General features: G+C 48.8%; 4 protein-coding genes across 4 annotated transcripts; 2 read left to right on the top strand and 2 right to left on the bottom strand.

The window, feature by feature from the left end:
- Nucleotides 1-238: 238 nt before the first annotated feature.
- Z518_11354 (uncharacterized protein) lies at nt 239-3,481 on the top strand (the record flags this gene model as incomplete). The annotated part of the gene is made up of 4 exons (XM_013411049.1): nt 239-418; nt 480-564; nt 618-2,932; nt 2,981-3,481. The coding sequence occupies 4 exons, from the start codon at nt 239-241 to the stop codon at nt 3,479-3,481; spliced, it is 3,081 nt and encodes a 1,026-aa protein (XP_013266503.1).
- A 1,542-nt stretch (nt 3,482-5,023) lies between these two features.
- Z518_11353 (uncharacterized protein) lies at nt 5,024-7,579 on the bottom strand (the record flags this gene model as incomplete). Its single annotated transcript, XM_013411048.1, has 1 exon — nt 5,024-7,579. The coding sequence occupies one exon, from the start codon at nt 7,577-7,579 to the stop codon at nt 5,024-5,026; it is 2,556 nt and encodes an 851-aa protein (XP_013266502.1).
- Nucleotides 7,580-11,115: 3,536 nt separating this feature from the next.
- Nucleotides 11,116-12,619, top strand: Z518_11352 (uncharacterized protein; the record flags this gene model as incomplete). Its single annotated transcript, XM_013411047.1, has 2 exons — nt 11,116-11,332; nt 11,388-12,619. 2 exons carry the CDS (start codon nt 11,116-11,118, stop codon nt 12,617-12,619), a joined length of 1,449 nt encoding a protein of 482 aa, XP_013266501.1.
- Nucleotides 12,620-15,451: 2,832 nt separating this feature from the next.
- Nucleotides 15,452-16,261, bottom strand: Z518_11351 (Fe-S protein assembly co-chaperone HscB; the record flags this gene model as incomplete). Its single annotated transcript, XM_013411046.1, has 1 exon — nt 15,452-16,261. The coding sequence occupies one exon, from the start codon at nt 16,259-16,261 to the stop codon at nt 15,452-15,454; it is 810 nt and encodes a 269-aa protein (XP_013266500.1).
- Between the last annotated feature and the right edge of the window lie 385 nt (nt 16,262-16,646).

Genomic DNA, 16,646 nt, shown 5'->3' with positions numbered 1-16,646 from the left:
CTCGCCTGAGAGAAAGTTGGAGACGAGAACTTGACATTACATCTCTGCTTTCATTTACTCTCCTCCTGGGCTAAGGACTAGACATACTTTTCATCCTCTTCATTCATCCTCTATCTTTCAATATTTTCTTCTCGCCGCCAGCCCTTATCCTTTAACATAGACTGCGCTCAGATCGCATTGACTAATATCGGCTCCTCTCTTCATACGCGGTTCGCCTCGGTTGAGGCAGGCAGCAAAGATGAGTGATATCGTCATCAACGCCGATACCTTCTTCGATCGTTTATCTACTCTCTATAATGCCTGGAAGACTGACAAGAGATCTGGAGATGGATCATTCGGTGGCACGGACACCATTGTCATCTTGACGGGAAAGGCCGATCAACAAGACACTCAATATATCAAAAACAACGCAGTCCATGTGAGACCATTTCGCCTGCGATTTTGAAGAATAACAATGGCCATGCTGACGGATTTTGCAGTTCTGGCTTTTCGGCTACGAATTCCCTGCGACCCTGATGCTTTTTACTCCCGCAGTCCTGCATATCGTGACAACCGAGAAGAAGGGTGAGTTTACTCAATCATGATGTTAGCGTTCTTCTGGCGACTGACTTCAAAAGCCAAACACCTGCAAAATCTCAAGAATGGCAAAATCCCCATCGAGATACTCACAGTTCATGCGAAGCAACCCGAGACTAGAACTCAAGCATTCGAGAAATGCATCGATGTTATCAAGGGCGCCGGCAAGAAAGTTGGTGTCATTCCAAAGGCTGAAGTACATGGACCATTCGTCGATGAATGGATGAAGATGTTTGGTGATGCCTCCAAAGAGATCGAGGAAGTTGACATTTCTCCTGCCCTTTCTACCGCTTTCGCAGTCAAAGACGAGACTGAATTGAGAGCTATGCGGACCGCCGCTCGAGCAGCGAGCGCCGTGATCTCGGATTACTGGGTCGATGAAATGTCAGAAGTTTTGGATCAAGAGAAGAGAGTTAGCCATCGTGCTCTTTCGGATCGCATGATGAAGAAGATCGACGACACCAAATTCTTCACCAAAGGCTCCAAACTTCCCAGTGACTTCGACAATCAACAATTGGACTGGGCATATGGACCTATCGTACAAAGTGGTGGCCAATACGACCTCAGGATGACCGCCCAACCAAACGATGACAACCTTCACTCCGGATGCATTGTGGCCGGATTGGGATTCAGATACAAGACATATTGCTCCCTTCTGGCCCGAACATATCTAATTGACCCAAGCAAATCGCAAACTTCCAACTACAAGATTCTTTTGGCTGCACACGACGCTGCACTGAACGAGATCAAAGATGGCGCTGTCGTAAAGGACGTGTACAATAAGGCCCTGGGCGTCGTCAAGTCCAGGAAACCCGAATTGGAGAAGTATTTTGGTAAAGATGTCGGAGCAGCGATCGGCATTGAAGTGAGGGATGGAAAATTCCTCTTGAACGGCAAGAATATCAAAACTCTTAAGGATGGTATGACTGTTAGTGTCACCACAAGTCTTTCTGATCTCACCAACGACAAACCTCAAGACAAAAGGGGTACCAATTATACTCTTGTCTTGACCGACACTGTGAGAGTCACTAGGGGGGAGCCAGTTGTTTTCACCAAAGATGCGTTAACCGATCTCGACTCCATCGAATTCTATTTCAAGGATGATGAGGAAGAGACGAAGCTAAAGCAAGAGAAGACCAAGAGGCCTGGAGCTAGTGCGATTGTAGCCTCGAATATCAAGTCAACGCGACTTCGGGGTGCCAACCGTCAGGATAATGCCAAGGAGGAAGAAGAAGCACGACGACGTGAACATCAGAAGGAGCTTGCTGCGAAGAAACAGCGAGAAGGTCTCGAGAAGTATGCCGAGGCCACCGGAGACATGAATGGAGAAAACGAGAAGAAGTTCAAGAAGTTCGAATCCTACAAGAGAGATGGTCAACTCCCTCCACGCTGCAAGGATATGATTGTTTGGGTCGACATCAAAGCTTCAACAGTCATTCTTCCCATTATGGGTCGACCGGTTCCATTCCATATCAACACCATCAAGAATGTCAGCAAATCTGATGAAGGCGAGTACACACACTTGCGATTCAATTTCTTGTCTCCAGGCCAAGGCGTGGGGCGAAAGGACGATCAACCGTTTGAAGATCCTCAAGCCCATTTCGTTCGATCGTTGACCATTCGTTCCAAAGATCAAGATCGTCTATCGGAAGTGTCGGCCCAAATCACTGAACTACGCAAGTCAGCTGTTCGCCGTGAACAAGAAAAGAAGGAAATGGAAGATGTCGTCGAACAGGATAAGTTGATCGAGATACGCAATCGCCGACCTATCAAACTTCCCGATGTCTATCTTCGACCCGCGCAGGACGGCAAACGTGTCCCTGGAGAAGTCGAAATTCATCAAAACGGTCTGCGATATTTATCACCACTTCGAAACGATCACGTCGACGTTGTGTTTTCCAATGTCAAGCACTTGTTTTTCCAACCCTGCGTTGGTGAATTGATTGTGCTGATCCACGTCCATCTCAAGAATCCCATCATCATCGGCAAACGCAAGACGAGAGATGTCCAATTCTACCGTGAAGCTACCGACATGGCTTTCGATGAAACCGGAAATCGTAAACGAAAGCATCGATATGGTGATGAAGAAGAATTTGAACAAGAACAAGAGGAGCGAAGACGAAGAGCTGAGCTCGATCGACTCTTCAAAGGATTTGCTGAGAAGATATCCGATGCTGCTAGAGAGTACAACATTGCAGTTGATATCCCATTTAGAGAACTCAGCTTCAATGGCGTCCCGAACCGAAGCAATGTTCTCATGGCGCCGACGACGGATGCATTGGTGCAATTGACCGAGCCACCGTTCACGGTCATTACCCTTGATGAGATTGAGGTTGCTCATCTCGAAAGAATCCAGGTATGTCTCTTGAAATCGAGAGCGCAATCATTCCTAATTTCCATATAGTTTGGTCTCAAGAATTTCGATCTGGTCTTTGTGTATAAAGACTTCCATCGACCACCAACTCATATCAATACTATTCCGGTCGAATCATTGGATCGTGTCAAAGAATGGTTAGACAGTGTCGATATTGCATACACGGAAGGTCCCCTCAACTTGAATTGGGGCACAATTATGAAGACCGTCACCACCGACCCACATCAATTCTTCAAGGATGGAGGGTGGAGTTTCTTGGCCACCGAATCTGACTCAGAAGGAGAAGAGGAGTCCGAGGAAGAGAGCGCATTTGAAATGAGTGACTCTGATCTCGCGGCCAGCGAATCGGAGAGTGATGATGACAGTGAATTTGATGACGACGCCAGCGCTAGTGACGACGAGGGCGATGCCGATAGCGGACTCAGTGATGAAGGAGAGGACTGGGATGAAATGGAGAAGAAAGCCAAGAAGGAAGATCGAAGAAACGGGATGGATGATGAGGACAAGGGTGGAAGAAAGCGAAAGAGATGAATGTGTTTACGTTGGGTCTAACAATGAGTCCACGCCTTCTCAAGTTCTCACGATGTCCCCTCGAGAGATGCCAGTATTCGGGAATTTGAAATCTACCGGCTGCTGATGGAATTCAGGGCAGTTGTGGCGATTTGGGGCATTTGGATTGGAGGGCAAAAGCGATGATTACTGCCTTTTGGTATATTGATATTTATAATTGCAACAAGTCCACATTGATGGCCCATGTTTTTATTGAAATCGGTAGGAGAAGCACCCATGTCTGTGGCATACTCCCATGACGAGGCTGAACCGATTCAAATGACAAAAGTGGGACTCATTGCGACATCAGGGTCGGCGATCCGAACCCCAGACTGCATTTTGTATTTCTCATCCGTCTCAATTGCTTGGACTCTGCTTTCTGTAGCTCACCTATTTTCTTGCTGCTTTACCTTTCTCTATTCTGTCCGTCTTTTCCTCCCGACGACACCTCTATTTCAAACCGCAGGAACATTTACTCGATACTTACAAAATCCTCTCAAGTTCAAGATGGCTTGGTTCGGCTCCTCAACCGTCAGTGAATCAGCTCCTGCACCCACGCCCGCAGGTACGTACGATAGATCCGTTCTATGAGCGTCTTGAAGAGAGCAGTGCGGGCTGACTCTCGTTATTGCTCTCCTGGCACAGTCAAGTCAACAAGTGAAGGAGAGAAAGTAAAGGTATGAGGAACCCCCTTCCCCCCCCCAAAACAAATACCAACCCCAATATCCACAGCAGCTATGAATACCACTACAATGTCCTCTTACTAAATTTCTGTGCTGGATGACTAGTCCTGCTGTGTCTGCAAAGACGAAAAAGCCCAACGTGACGAATGCATGCTCTTCTCGCGCGCCACGGATCCTCAGGATGATTGTAAAGGTCTGGTCACAAAATATAGAGAGTGTATGGCTGGGTATGGGTTTAAGATTTAGACAAGATTATCCTATCATGACGCCGCATACCCCTCAATGCGAGCTCGGATCTCTATGTCAATGAACTGCGGAGTGCGAGCTTCGAAACCTTGGGGCTGGGAACGTCGAACGTCGAGTTGATGGTTAAATTGAATTGCTGATAAGGGGGTTGAGATGAGAGGTGCGGAGAGAGATACCAAGATGAGGATGAGGGCTTGTATGGTGCATGTGAAAATGGGATGGATTATGCATTACAGGCCGCAAAGGATCGTCAAAAATTGGTTGCGGGATGTACAGATCAAAAACTCAAGAGGCCCAAAATCTATCTGGGGATAAAAAGACGGGAAAGAAGAGAGAAGTCGAATCGGGATGAACATGTACAACACCACACACCCCAGCACAAAACACAGCTACCATTGGACTGAGTATGATCAGATTGGTCGGGAGGGTATCACTGAATATTAATCGCAGCAAATGGGTACGCTGCTTTTTATGGAATCGCCGCTCGCATCAACCAGGATACAAGACGCCACAAAGTATCTTGTCTAAATCATTGACACAATTGTACAGTACAAAGCACAAACCAATTCTTTCCCGCTAAACTCATGCTCACTTCTTACAACGAATGAAGCAAACTCTGCATGCCCACTTCCATATAATCATCCCGCTTGAGCAGGTAGGGGCGAAGGTTCTCCTTGCCGAGATTCCCCAGCACCGGTCCGCGCAATCTCTCCTTGAGCGCGTCGGGATGCAGAACAAACACACTCGCCAGCTCCGAGAGGACCTCGAGGCTCGCTTTGAATGAGTCATCCAGACCCCACGAACGAAGTAATTGGACATACCGGCTCATGTCACGCGCGAGCATGACGCCGCCAATCCGATTGACTTGGTACTTGGAAAAGTGCTGGAGGAGTTGGGCGCGGAAGCCGACGGCGACTTCTGACAGGAAAAGAGTCAGGTTGGCACCGTCGAGGGCTTGTGCGGACGTATCGTGGAAGATGCTCAGGAAGCGGCATACACTGTCACACGTGGGCGTTTGGGCCTGTTCAAGCGATGTGACTTCCGTCTCCGCACGAGGACGGAAGTCAGCTCTGTTCTGGTTCGAGAGCAGACGAGATGTCCAGTTCAGGACTGCGTCGATCGTCTGTTGTTCAATGGTGTTGATTTGGTCTTCGATCCGCACCACGGCTGTGCGTGTGCTTTTCTCCATTTCCCGTCGCGTAGTCAAACTCGAGCCTGCGAGGGGGATGAGGAGTGTATTGATACAGCTTTGAACTAAGTGTGTGACATGCACGGCTGTTCGGAGGTTGCCCAGGTACGAGAGGTCGGGTTCTCTTCTAGCATTTTCCGCAGACGAGGCCGTATCGGCTGCCGCTTCGAGAGAGACTTCAACATACAGCTCGAGGAGGTTCTTCAGGATCAGGTTCAACAATGCGGCGACGTCCTTGGGAGTCTCGGCGCCTCCGCCTAATTCGAGTCCTCGTCTGACTCCCTCGGCTAGCCATTTGAGCATTCGCTTTGCAAAAACCACGTTGAGTCTTCCATCTTCTTCGGCTAGTTCCACATCCGGTTGTGCTTTGTCGGTATTCTTGAGGCCGGCAACAGACAGGAGGATTCGCTTCTGCGTAGGCGACATCTTCCCCAGATCCAAGCTCTTGACATAGGCGTCTGTTGCTTCTCTCGCCGAAGCTAGAAGTTCCTGACCACGATTGCGGAGTGATGCGAGGTAAGTTTTTGGTTCTTTTTGTCTTCGAGAGTGGAAAAGCTCGAACTTGAACAAAAGCGATTTGTATAGCTCTTGTAAATTGTGCTTCTCCTTGTCGATGTAAGCCGAGCCTCCAAAATATGGAGTGAACAGCTCGTCAAGTTGTTGATCCAGTAGTTGACTTGTTTGAGAAGTCACCGATTCCGGATGTTCGGTGAGACCATGTGCTTTCAGGTCCTCAACAAGAACGCCGATATAACCCCTTGCGGCTTGTAAGGATCGTAGATATGCGAGAGTGGATTCTGACTCGGCCTTCTCGAGAACAAGTTCCAGCCTTTGTTGGATGGATTGTTGAAAGACTCGCTGTACAAATTTCCCCAAGACTTGTTCAGGGTAAGGGAAAGCTCGCTTGATAATTGCCGACTCCTCCTGGACCACCACTTTCACTTCATCGATCAGTGATTGTAGACCAGGTTCGACACCCGGAAGTTCAGCATCAGGATCTGATAAACGGATCCACGTTTCTTGATCACCACCAATCTCGTCTGTCATGAGGTTGCTCCTGTCGATGAAAAATTGATGCTGGTTGACAAAGGCGGCTTGGACTGAAGCGCCTCCGTTGAAATCCTGCAGGACAATAGCACAATTCTTCATCTCCTCGAAATTCTGTCGTCTGTAGAAGTCGTCGAACAGTTTCAGCATATCATTTTCTAGTGTCTCAATAAACTTCTCAATGACTTCTCTCGTGTTGAAATTCCTGGCACCTGTGACACCGTTGGTGATGCCAGCTTGCTGTTTTGAAATGCCGTTGGCTTGCCCGTGACTTTTCGGGTCCAGTCTTTGGCTGATTCGCAAGAGCTGGCGAGCGATATTTGCTGATCTGATTTTACCTTCGCCTGTCCCAGATCTCCTTAAATTCTCTAGCAGGGTAACTTCTCCTCGATTGCTGACTTCGTCCCAGCATTCAATCAAAAAATGAGCATCCAAGGCTTTCCTTCTTTGTCGGTCCAATTCTTCTAACCGACGACCAGTCTCCACGGCAACATTCCCGCCCCACTTCTCACCACGTTCCGATTTGAGGGAAGTGTCTAGCTTTTTGAAACTGTCGATTGTTTGGTTCAGTTTTCGGCCCAGTATCTCCGTGTTATTAGCATGTTGTGCTTCAGCTCTTCTCACTGCAGCCGATAATTCATTTTCTCGGTGTTCAAGTTCTCCAGAGAGTTCGTCCAGACGCCGTGAGGCCTGCTCGAACGTTCGAATCAAAGGTTTGGGGTCGAAAGTTGCGGTAGATCCATGCGACCGGCGATTGGAGGATTGGGCCGAATCTGTCAGTGTCTCAATAAAGTCTTTGGCTATAAAGTCGCGACTGGAAAAGTCGTCCAGGCTGAAAACTGGGCCTTTGGGGAATATGGTGCGAGCAGGATGATCGGTAGGATGAGATGACCCATAGGGCTGTTGGGAATCCATAGTGACCCTATTCGTGAAAAATCATTTTGGAATGGACAGGACAGTAAGATTCAAAGGCGTCTTGCCCTGCTGGGCGATCTAGAAGCCTCGTGGTGAGTTTGACTGTGTGCGGCAAAGGTCACAACGCGGTTTCACGATGAGTGCCAAGTCCAGGTCCATCCGCAGCCGTAGAAATGTTTATCCGATCCGACCCCCTTTACAAGACTGGGGCATATAAATATAAACATTTTAGGCGAGCGAAACACCACATATCGGCAATAGCTACAACTGTCAGCAACATAATATATTGGGATGTCAATGGCTTCGTGTAGGACATTTCCCAAACCCATTACCCTCTCAAGCGAAGAAAATTACCGTTCATCATGAGCAATGATTGCTTGCGTCAAAGGGTGGCACCTCGTCTAGATTGATATCACTCGGCTTCAAACCTTTATCAAGTTGCGTCCGAAGTTCGCTTGAGTTGTCTCTTCATAGTTTCCAGTCGTCTCCTTTCGACCAGTCCCCTTGCTGAGAGAGCCAGTCTGCTTGGTAGCTGCCTGTTTCCCAAACCAGGTGCACTCCAAAATCCGCTTTGTACCAGACGTTGAATGGATGAAGTGCCTCGGTTACGAAGAGACCTTGACAAATATTGTCAACCAAGAACTTGAGAATCGACTGAACAGATCATGACACACTTGGTCTCTTTGCCATCCAGATAGAGCGGAGCGTCGGCCGAGTTAACTGCAATCAATGCTTTCCATGGAGGAGACACTGTTCTTTGTGCCAATTTTCGTCTACTTAGGTACTGAACAAACTCTAGGACAGTTTGCCGGGTCAGGAGGAATTTGTTCGCATACTGGTAGGCGAAAAGCTCCGCTTCGTGGGAATGGGATCAGCGCCAGCAGTTCGACATAATGTCAAATCAAAGTTTATTGAAATCCTTTGCCTACACCATCGGCAATCTCTCCTTTGGAGATCGTTCTCTTGCACTGCTACGTAAAGGCAGCTGAGAGGGTCCTGGGAAGCATGATTTGTTTGCGCGGCAATTGTTGCTGGCTTCATACCGTGTGATCTGGAGGATATCGTGGTTTGAGGTGGGCGTTGAGAAATTTGACGGTTCTCGCTACCAGGGCCCTTTTGTGTGTATGTGTTATGGACAATTCACCATATGTATACTTTTGGAGGCTACCATTTGTGAGGCTCCGAAGGCTAGTACTATAGACTGGCGCAGAGAGACGATGCCAGCGAATCTTAGTAACATTGTAACGATGGGCTCTTCGAGCATCACACTTCAGCTTCTTCACCTCGGATGTTCTGATCTCCCTCCTGACTAAAATAAGCTCCATTGCGCTGCCTCCAACCACTAATTGACATCGGGGAGTTGCGAGGCTGTAATCTGATGCGGTGCACCACATCTCACAACGTGAACCACATTGAATACCTTCAAACTCATCTGTGCCTTCTCCCTTTCGCCTTTTAACATAGATGGAATAGGAGAGGATGGGGTTCTAGACCTTAGCCTCTAGGAAAGCTCACCTACGCATGCAACGACGAGGCTCAGAGTGAGAAAATTTGTTGCAATGGTCCCCAAAGCAAAACCACGCCGTCTCTGGAGATGTTTCTCTCTACACTCAGGATACGTATTGGGCAGATCAACTTTGCATCTCCTAGGAGAGTAACTACTGTACGACAAGGAACGCCAAGTGCCAATAATGGATACATCTGTTCCCAGGCGGACAGAGTCCTGGTGTGGCTGGGCCGTGCGACAACTCTAACAGATCAGGCATTCGACATGATGAAAAATGCCGCACATTTCCCTGCAGACTGCGGAGATTTGATTCACAGAGTTGACATCGATGTTTGGTCAATCTCCTCGTTGGACAGCCAATTATGGACATGCATGGGGGAGGTTGTGGATTGTGCAAGATATACTGCTAGCAAAATGGTCTGTTTCCCACTGCCGATACAAGGACTTCGTGAATGTCCCGTGTCTTCATTCAATGTTTCAATCGTCCACAAGCATCGGAAAACGCATCCCGATATTCTTCTTAATGACGTTCGCTCGAAGGCGACAGTGCGGGACAAGGTGTTTGGAGTCCTAAGCCATGCAGAAACCAGTCTCGAGCGCCGGTTCAGGTAAGTTATTCTGAAAGAGACGTGGAAGATTGCCATAAGACATGGATCCATTAGGCACACATCATTCTCAGGAATTTTTCTACGAGGAAATGTTCAACGGGACCTGATTGGGATAAAACACCCCCACTTACCCTCGTGGCGACCAAACTTGAGCTCAGAAAGTTGAATTATCTCCTTTGCCGAGTATCATCATCGCGCAGGAGATGTCTGGACATACCAGGCCATTTTGCCCAACACAATCGACCAGCAGAAGCTGATCTGGCGTGGCTGTACCTTTGAGATTGTGGAAGAGACGCTGGATGGTCCATTCTCGAGTGACGAAACGACGGCACTGAAGTTTTTGACCCTTTTCTTCGAACAATCACTGGTAACTGATACGAGAAACCTGAAGAGTTCAATCCGGATGTTAAGCCATTTCGGAGAATATCGCAAGAAGTGCTGGAGAATGAAAATTCAGAGGGAACGAGTGCCGTGAATGAGCGAGGAATCTTGAGACAAGTCCGCAATCTGCCGTGGGCGGAACTTTTTCATCATCAAAAAGGGGTATTGATGGGACTTGGGCCGATTGACGTCGCAAGCAGGTGACTAAGATGCCATTGATACTGCGAAAGCTTGAAATAAAAAGGTGGCGATGCACACACACAATTACGGAAGATGATAGAGAAATGAAATCCACAGCAAATGGAGTGAACTTATGGTCGGATAAAGGTTTTGCCCTGATCATTTTCGACTCCTCCAAATGCCCCATGGAGCGATTACTGGCAGACCCCGAATGCACATGTCTGCCACAGCACAATCACATGCAGGGAGATAAGAGAGCAGAAAGTTAGGGTTTGGTGGGTAGCCACATGGCAAATGGGTTCTTGCTATTCAGAACTCCAGAGAATACGGAGTGGGAATACGGGTAATCGGAATGTACGTTATTGCAAGTTCACTGGAGAGTAAGGATAGCCATTCAGCAGGAGACCTGTGGGCTGCTCCGGTAAGGGACTTTACCCAGCTGCTTGGGGGCTCGAGGCCCGGCCGCCAATCAGGAATGTAGCAATCCACTTTTTCGGTTCGGCTCATCGACAATTACCAGTTTGATGCATCTGGAGCACTGGCATGTGATCAGTTTCTGTTGCAATTCCCAGACTTTGTTTCTTCCCTGCGGTCAAGTCACCATTGTCTGGCAGCACATCATCACCCTCACCACCACCACTCTACACAATTCACACAACCTGCGCATTTCAGCCACTCTCTACCACCGCAACTACTTCTCTTCACCCAATCCCATCCAATTCCTCCCTTGCGACATGTAGGAGTACTCTCCCAGGCCTCTTCTCAATTCCTTTCGCTTTCGCATGCCCTAAATTCGCCTGCTTCACCGACTGTAACTTTTCTCAATCCTTACCGAGCACACTTCACTTTCTCCCCCAAAAATGGGCTCGCAATCGCCAAACCCACCTTACGCCGTCCCTCCTCCCTTTTCTCCTCCCCTCTCGGCCCAGCGATCCTCTACCGACACCAACAAACCCTCCTCCATTGACGTCGACATGATCCGCTCGGATGAACGCTCTACTAGAGCTGCCAGTGTCCTCTCGGGCATGTCAATGGAAGACATGGAGGCTGCTGAAACACTCAATAGTTTACACCAAAGTACTTTTCTCACCACATTCAATCTATTCTCCCGACGCTGACATGAGATCCCTAGAATATCATTCTCCCAGACAATCTCAACCCCCTCCCACCCTTGTACAAACTCAAACAACCTTTGATTCCGACCAGCCTGAACCCCTATTGCGACTCTTCACCAGTCAATATCCTTTGGCCGGAAGTTTAATCAATGGGTCTTTGTCCGCCTACAAAACAACGCAATCATATATCCCGGGAGCAGAGTGGACAGAAAGAAATGTCGGCCTCCCCATTGCAGGCACCGTTGCCAGGATATCCGGAGTTGAAGGTGGCCTGCGCTGGGCATTACAATCAAAACGTGATGGCAGATCTTCTGGCAACCCCAGACGGTCCTCAGACGTCGAGAAAGGTTATACAGACATTGCCCCAGACGGGACTCGCCGATCAAGCCCTGAAACGATCTATACCGAGAATCTACCCGCCTATAACCCCGGTGATTGCTCCCCACCATACACCGAACAACAGGTCCTATTGAAAACTCGTGAACATCAATCTCCACAGGGTTGGCGACAGCAACTTGTCATCTCCACAAGTGGCCTTAGTATTGCGATGAGCGAGGAATCCCTTCGAAGTCTGCGATACTGTTTGAGCTGGTTGCGCTGGGCTAATGGCCGACTCGGCGAAGCAATCCAAAATCTCAAAGCCTTACTCGAAAGATGGGACGAGGGTGTCACCCCTGCAGAACAACCTTCAACAATGTCTGTTGCTAACATGATCCAAACCCAAGAAGAACAAAGACAAGCCGCCCTGTCAGCTCGCATTGCCGCTCTAAAGGCTGACGTGCTCCAAACCTTGAAGCATGTCGTCGGTATTGTCTCCAATTATGCTGGCGGCGCATTACCTCAGAACGCACGTGATCTGGTTCACAGACATCTGACCAGCTTACCCCAACGATTCAGCCTTGCCAATATGGCAGGAAGGCAGGACTCAGACAGTCCGGATGGAGGAGCTTCCGAGGCTGCCAAGAGTGGCAGACGAGTCATGGTCCTTGCGCAAGAGGGACTGGATATGATGACCCAAGTCAGCCGTGTCGTGAATGATACCCTGGTCAGCGCAGAAGGATGGTGCGAAAAGTTAGGAAGGAGGGCCGATTCGCAGCAGCAACAGCAATCACAGCAAGGCGTGCAGAGGGCAGTGGCAGATGAGAAAATCGACGAGGGAAGAGACAGAATGACCATTGAGACGATTGCACCCAATGAAAGAGAACAAGAAAAAGAGATGAAAAGGGAAGATGTGAATATGCAAATGTGACAACAGGATAGAAAAGGCGACAGCTATATCTGTATTTTGGCTTTCTTTACTTTTATGGATTGCGTTTCTCCTCCCCTTTGGGATGATATTACGTCATACGAGTTCGGGCTTTTTTACTCCAACAGGCAACCGACGAAAAAGTGGTTGTGCTGAAGAAGAAAAAGGAAACTCAATCGGTTGTTGTACCTATTGTGTCTGCGAGAGCAAATGCAATCACGAAAGCGAATCATGCATTAAAAAGGGGGAAAGGGGGAAAGGAGGAGCTAACAAGCTGGATGACGAGGAGAACCTAGGAGGAACAACGAAAGGAAAGACGTACTGAGGAAGACAAATCAAAAATTCCGAATTAAAATGAAGGATTGAATTGAAAACATCTCGAATTGAACTCCCTGGCTGTCTCAGCGTGCAAGCGATCGATGCAGAGCCTTGTGAAGGAACGGGAGAGGGAGTGGAATAAACTTTGGGTGATTCGATAGGTTTCGATTCCCCAAAGGTATCCTGTCTTCGTTCTTGATACTCTTCCTATATCAATATCACTCCCGTACAAGCATCCGAGGTACCTTGAAAAGACCTCATCATATCCCCAAGCAGCGAGCGCAGCCATGCTGCTGTTGTTGCTGCTGCTACTGCCGCTCCTCCCGTCTGTACCGTATGATCCTGTCAAACTTTGTGTGCAACTTGAGGTGAAGGAGTGCTCTGTTCTCTATCTACTTGTCGAGTAGCTGGACGGTTCCTTTATAGACATGCGAACACCTCGTCGTCGCACAGAGTAACCACTATCAACATCGTCATCCATAGTAACCTCTCACCAGCGTTTCAATGGTGGAGCCTAATAGCCCCTTGTCCGACAGATCCCTGTCATCGTGTATGTACATAAAATATACCGTAGGGTGTAAAACCACCCCTAGCGGAGCGCTAAGTGCGCCAGGCCACTGGCTAACGTGATTAGTCTGTATTTTGGGGGCTTGCCCCCAAACCCCCAGGCCTCGCTGCGCTCGAGACATCACGTGATTGAGCCGGCCACGTTGGTCTTGGCGGCGTACACATGCCGCCCTACCACGATTTACGTGATTGGCCAACCCCCTCGGGATCCGGAAAATCCTTTGCTCTGATTGGCTGGCCTATCGGATCCAGTCTATAGGCCAACCTTCGAGGGGGTCTCTCGTGTCACGTGACTAGCCAAGCCTCTGTGATCCGGAAAATCTATAATCCGGCTATTACGCAATCCTGACCCCGTCGGATCCAATCCACGGCCCGCCCAGGAATGGGGTGGAGTGCCGCCTTATCCCGGAAAATCTATAATCCGACGCTTAATCACGTGCTCCATTAGTTACATATAAGAGAGTATTTACTATCGGAACACGAAGGCCATTTCTATTTCGGCTAGATACTAGTCGTGTGGGAGCAGGGTCAACCTCGTCGTCGATGACTCTCGTTTTCTGGACTCCTCTATCTACTCCGACACCTACCTAATGCCACCTTGTACCTAGCTACGCTTACGCTCCGCTAGGATAATCCTTCACACATATGTCCAATCGGTATCAAGTCCAGATTCCAGTTCGATATGGAGTTCAGGATCCTTTCCTCTCCATCCTTATCGTCACTCCTCGATGTCATTCTGTTCACAATTCCATTTTCAGCTGGACATCCTAGCCCAAGTTATATAGCATTGTCGAAGCTGAAACCACCAAGTTGGTAATTTTCAACCAAGCTCCCAAGCGAAGTCATGGGAGTAAGAACGGAGTGAGAATGAGTTTGGATGTCCCAAATCGTACTAAAGCCGAGTAAAACATTCGTTTCCTGGTATCCACTTCATATCGTACCCTCTGAGTTTCGGGGTCTTATGGCATTTAGAATTGCCCTGTAGCGCTTCATCCCTTTTGCATCTTTACCTTAGTCCTTGTCCCCCGGTGTGCTAGAGAGATGATAGAACACTGTTGTCAATTGCAACCATATGGGACAACCGCCTTCGTCTTGCACAGTGTCTTTGCCATCGTCATCAGCATAGGCACACGGCCAGCGCCACTTCCCCTGACGAGTCGAAACATAGCAGATCAAGTCCATTCATCAAAACTAATCCTCTTTGATCTTCTCTCTGCGACCGCCAAATTGATCTTTCAAGTATGCCTGCATATAAATAGCCGATCATTTGTAACCTGTTTCTACATGAGGAAGAAACACCACAAGGCTAGCCAATTAAAACTTACAAGCAAACCACCAATGATAAGATTCCTGTACATATTCCATGTGCCTTGGGAGGGTCTTCGACGTCTAATACGGAATCTCGGACAAGATCAAGCCGTACAGCTAGTGGACTGCCCTCCACATTTGCTTTGTGATTCTTGACCCCCTCCAATCTTCATTGTTGTCCCTAGCCTTCCCAGATTCCTTGAAAGAGACAGGAATTTTATTGTCATATACCCGGAACTGTCCGACATGTTCGATGGCGCACTGGGTCTGAGGATTTATACTTCAAATGGGTCGAAGTAAGTGATTTTGTCACTGAAATTTAATGGTCTATGGGAGCTGATGCCGGATGTGTCCACGAGTATGAGAAAGCAATCCAAAGCTCGTCGATAGATAGGAGTGGCAAGTCGGAATTGCTGCCGAGAATGTCCAAGTTTGCTGTTCGAGAGCAAGAGTCAAGAAGAGCAGGTCGACGGCATTGAAACAAAGTATCGGTCGCTTGGATTATGGTAGCATTGTATGGCCGGAGACCCGCCTCGTAGTATCTCACTTGGAAACCTTTTTTAGAGAGTTAGGGGGCATCTCCAAAAACGTATCATAAAGAATGGAGCACATTCACCCTCTTTGAATGATATACCTACAAGCTCAATGAATCAGCTTGACTTCTTTGCCTGGCTCCCAATCATCTAACCCCTGCTGTAGACTCCGCCAGTAGTTCAACCGAACACACTCGACCTTTGCAGCCTCAACATCCTCCTGTTCGAACGCCTCGCCTAAACGCTTCTCTGTCTCGCTTATCCTCGCTCTATTTTCGGCTTTGAGTGCATCAATTTGCCCCTGCGTCTCGGCCTCCTCAATAGCCTCCTGCGCGTCCATAACCTCCATTAGTGTTGCCTGATCCGTTACCCCGCGGTGCGTATTATTATCCTCAGACATGATATCAATCCCATAGTTGTGCTGCAGCAAATACCGCGCGCGTAGCAGAGGATCCGAGAGCGTCTTGTACGCCGTATTCAATAGCGAAGACAGAGCGTGGGATTTCTCGTGCGCGACAGCGGACCCCGTATATTTGTCGGGGTGATGCTGCGCTTGCAGCTGGAGGAATTCTCGCCTCAGGGCGCTATGCGGGATCGTGAAAGGGCCGTTAGGCGGTGGACCAGATGGAAGCGTCGAGGGGAATAAGGTGTAGTATGTCGTTATGTCTGGGAGAGACGGCGCGGGCGGTGTATTGCTGGAAGTGGATTGGGATTCTTGAGCACGTGTCCGTGTTGGCGTCGTGCTGAATGCTCGGTGTGAGAGTCTTTGCTGTCGATATGTTCCCCAAAAATCTGACGGCGCTGCTTGGCCGAGAAATTCTGTGTGTCTTGTTCTCTTGGAGGTCGTGGCGATGGTTTCGGCAGCACAGATACGGCGCAGATGGCAAAGTGTTTGGCGCGTGGGAACCGGGTTCGGCATTGTTGTTGAGTGAGGTTGTGAGGTGGCAACTGTACAAAATACTCTATATAGCAGCGGTGAGAGCAATACGGCGTGCGTATACAAGGTTAGCTTATGCGGTAGCAACTATTCGACGGCTCTCACGAGCATAAGAGAATTTTTGGGATGAGAATAAGTAAATAGGATGCGACGTCATGCTCCGCAATCGGAGATGCCGAGATCTAAGTCCGAATGCTCGGCCGAGGACATAAAATATCCCGAGCCTTTTTTCAGTAAGGTCGTGGCCGGGAAATCCGCCTCCGGTTTAGGCGGCCTACCGCTTTAGGTATGGTCGGCGGCTGGGCAGGCCGCCGCTTTTGACGGCTATAAGAACCCTCTCCCATCCCCTTCCAACTTGTTTTTTTTT

This window comes from Rhinocladiella mackenziei, assembly GCF_000835555.1.
Source record: "Rhinocladiella mackenziei CBS 650.93 unplaced genomic scaffold supercont1.13, whole genome shotgun sequence".
Lineage (NCBI taxonomy): Eukaryota > Fungi > Ascomycota > Eurotiomycetes > Chaetothyriales > Herpotrichiellaceae > Rhinocladiella > Rhinocladiella mackenziei.
This window is presented reverse-complemented; position numbering and strand designations above follow the sequence as displayed.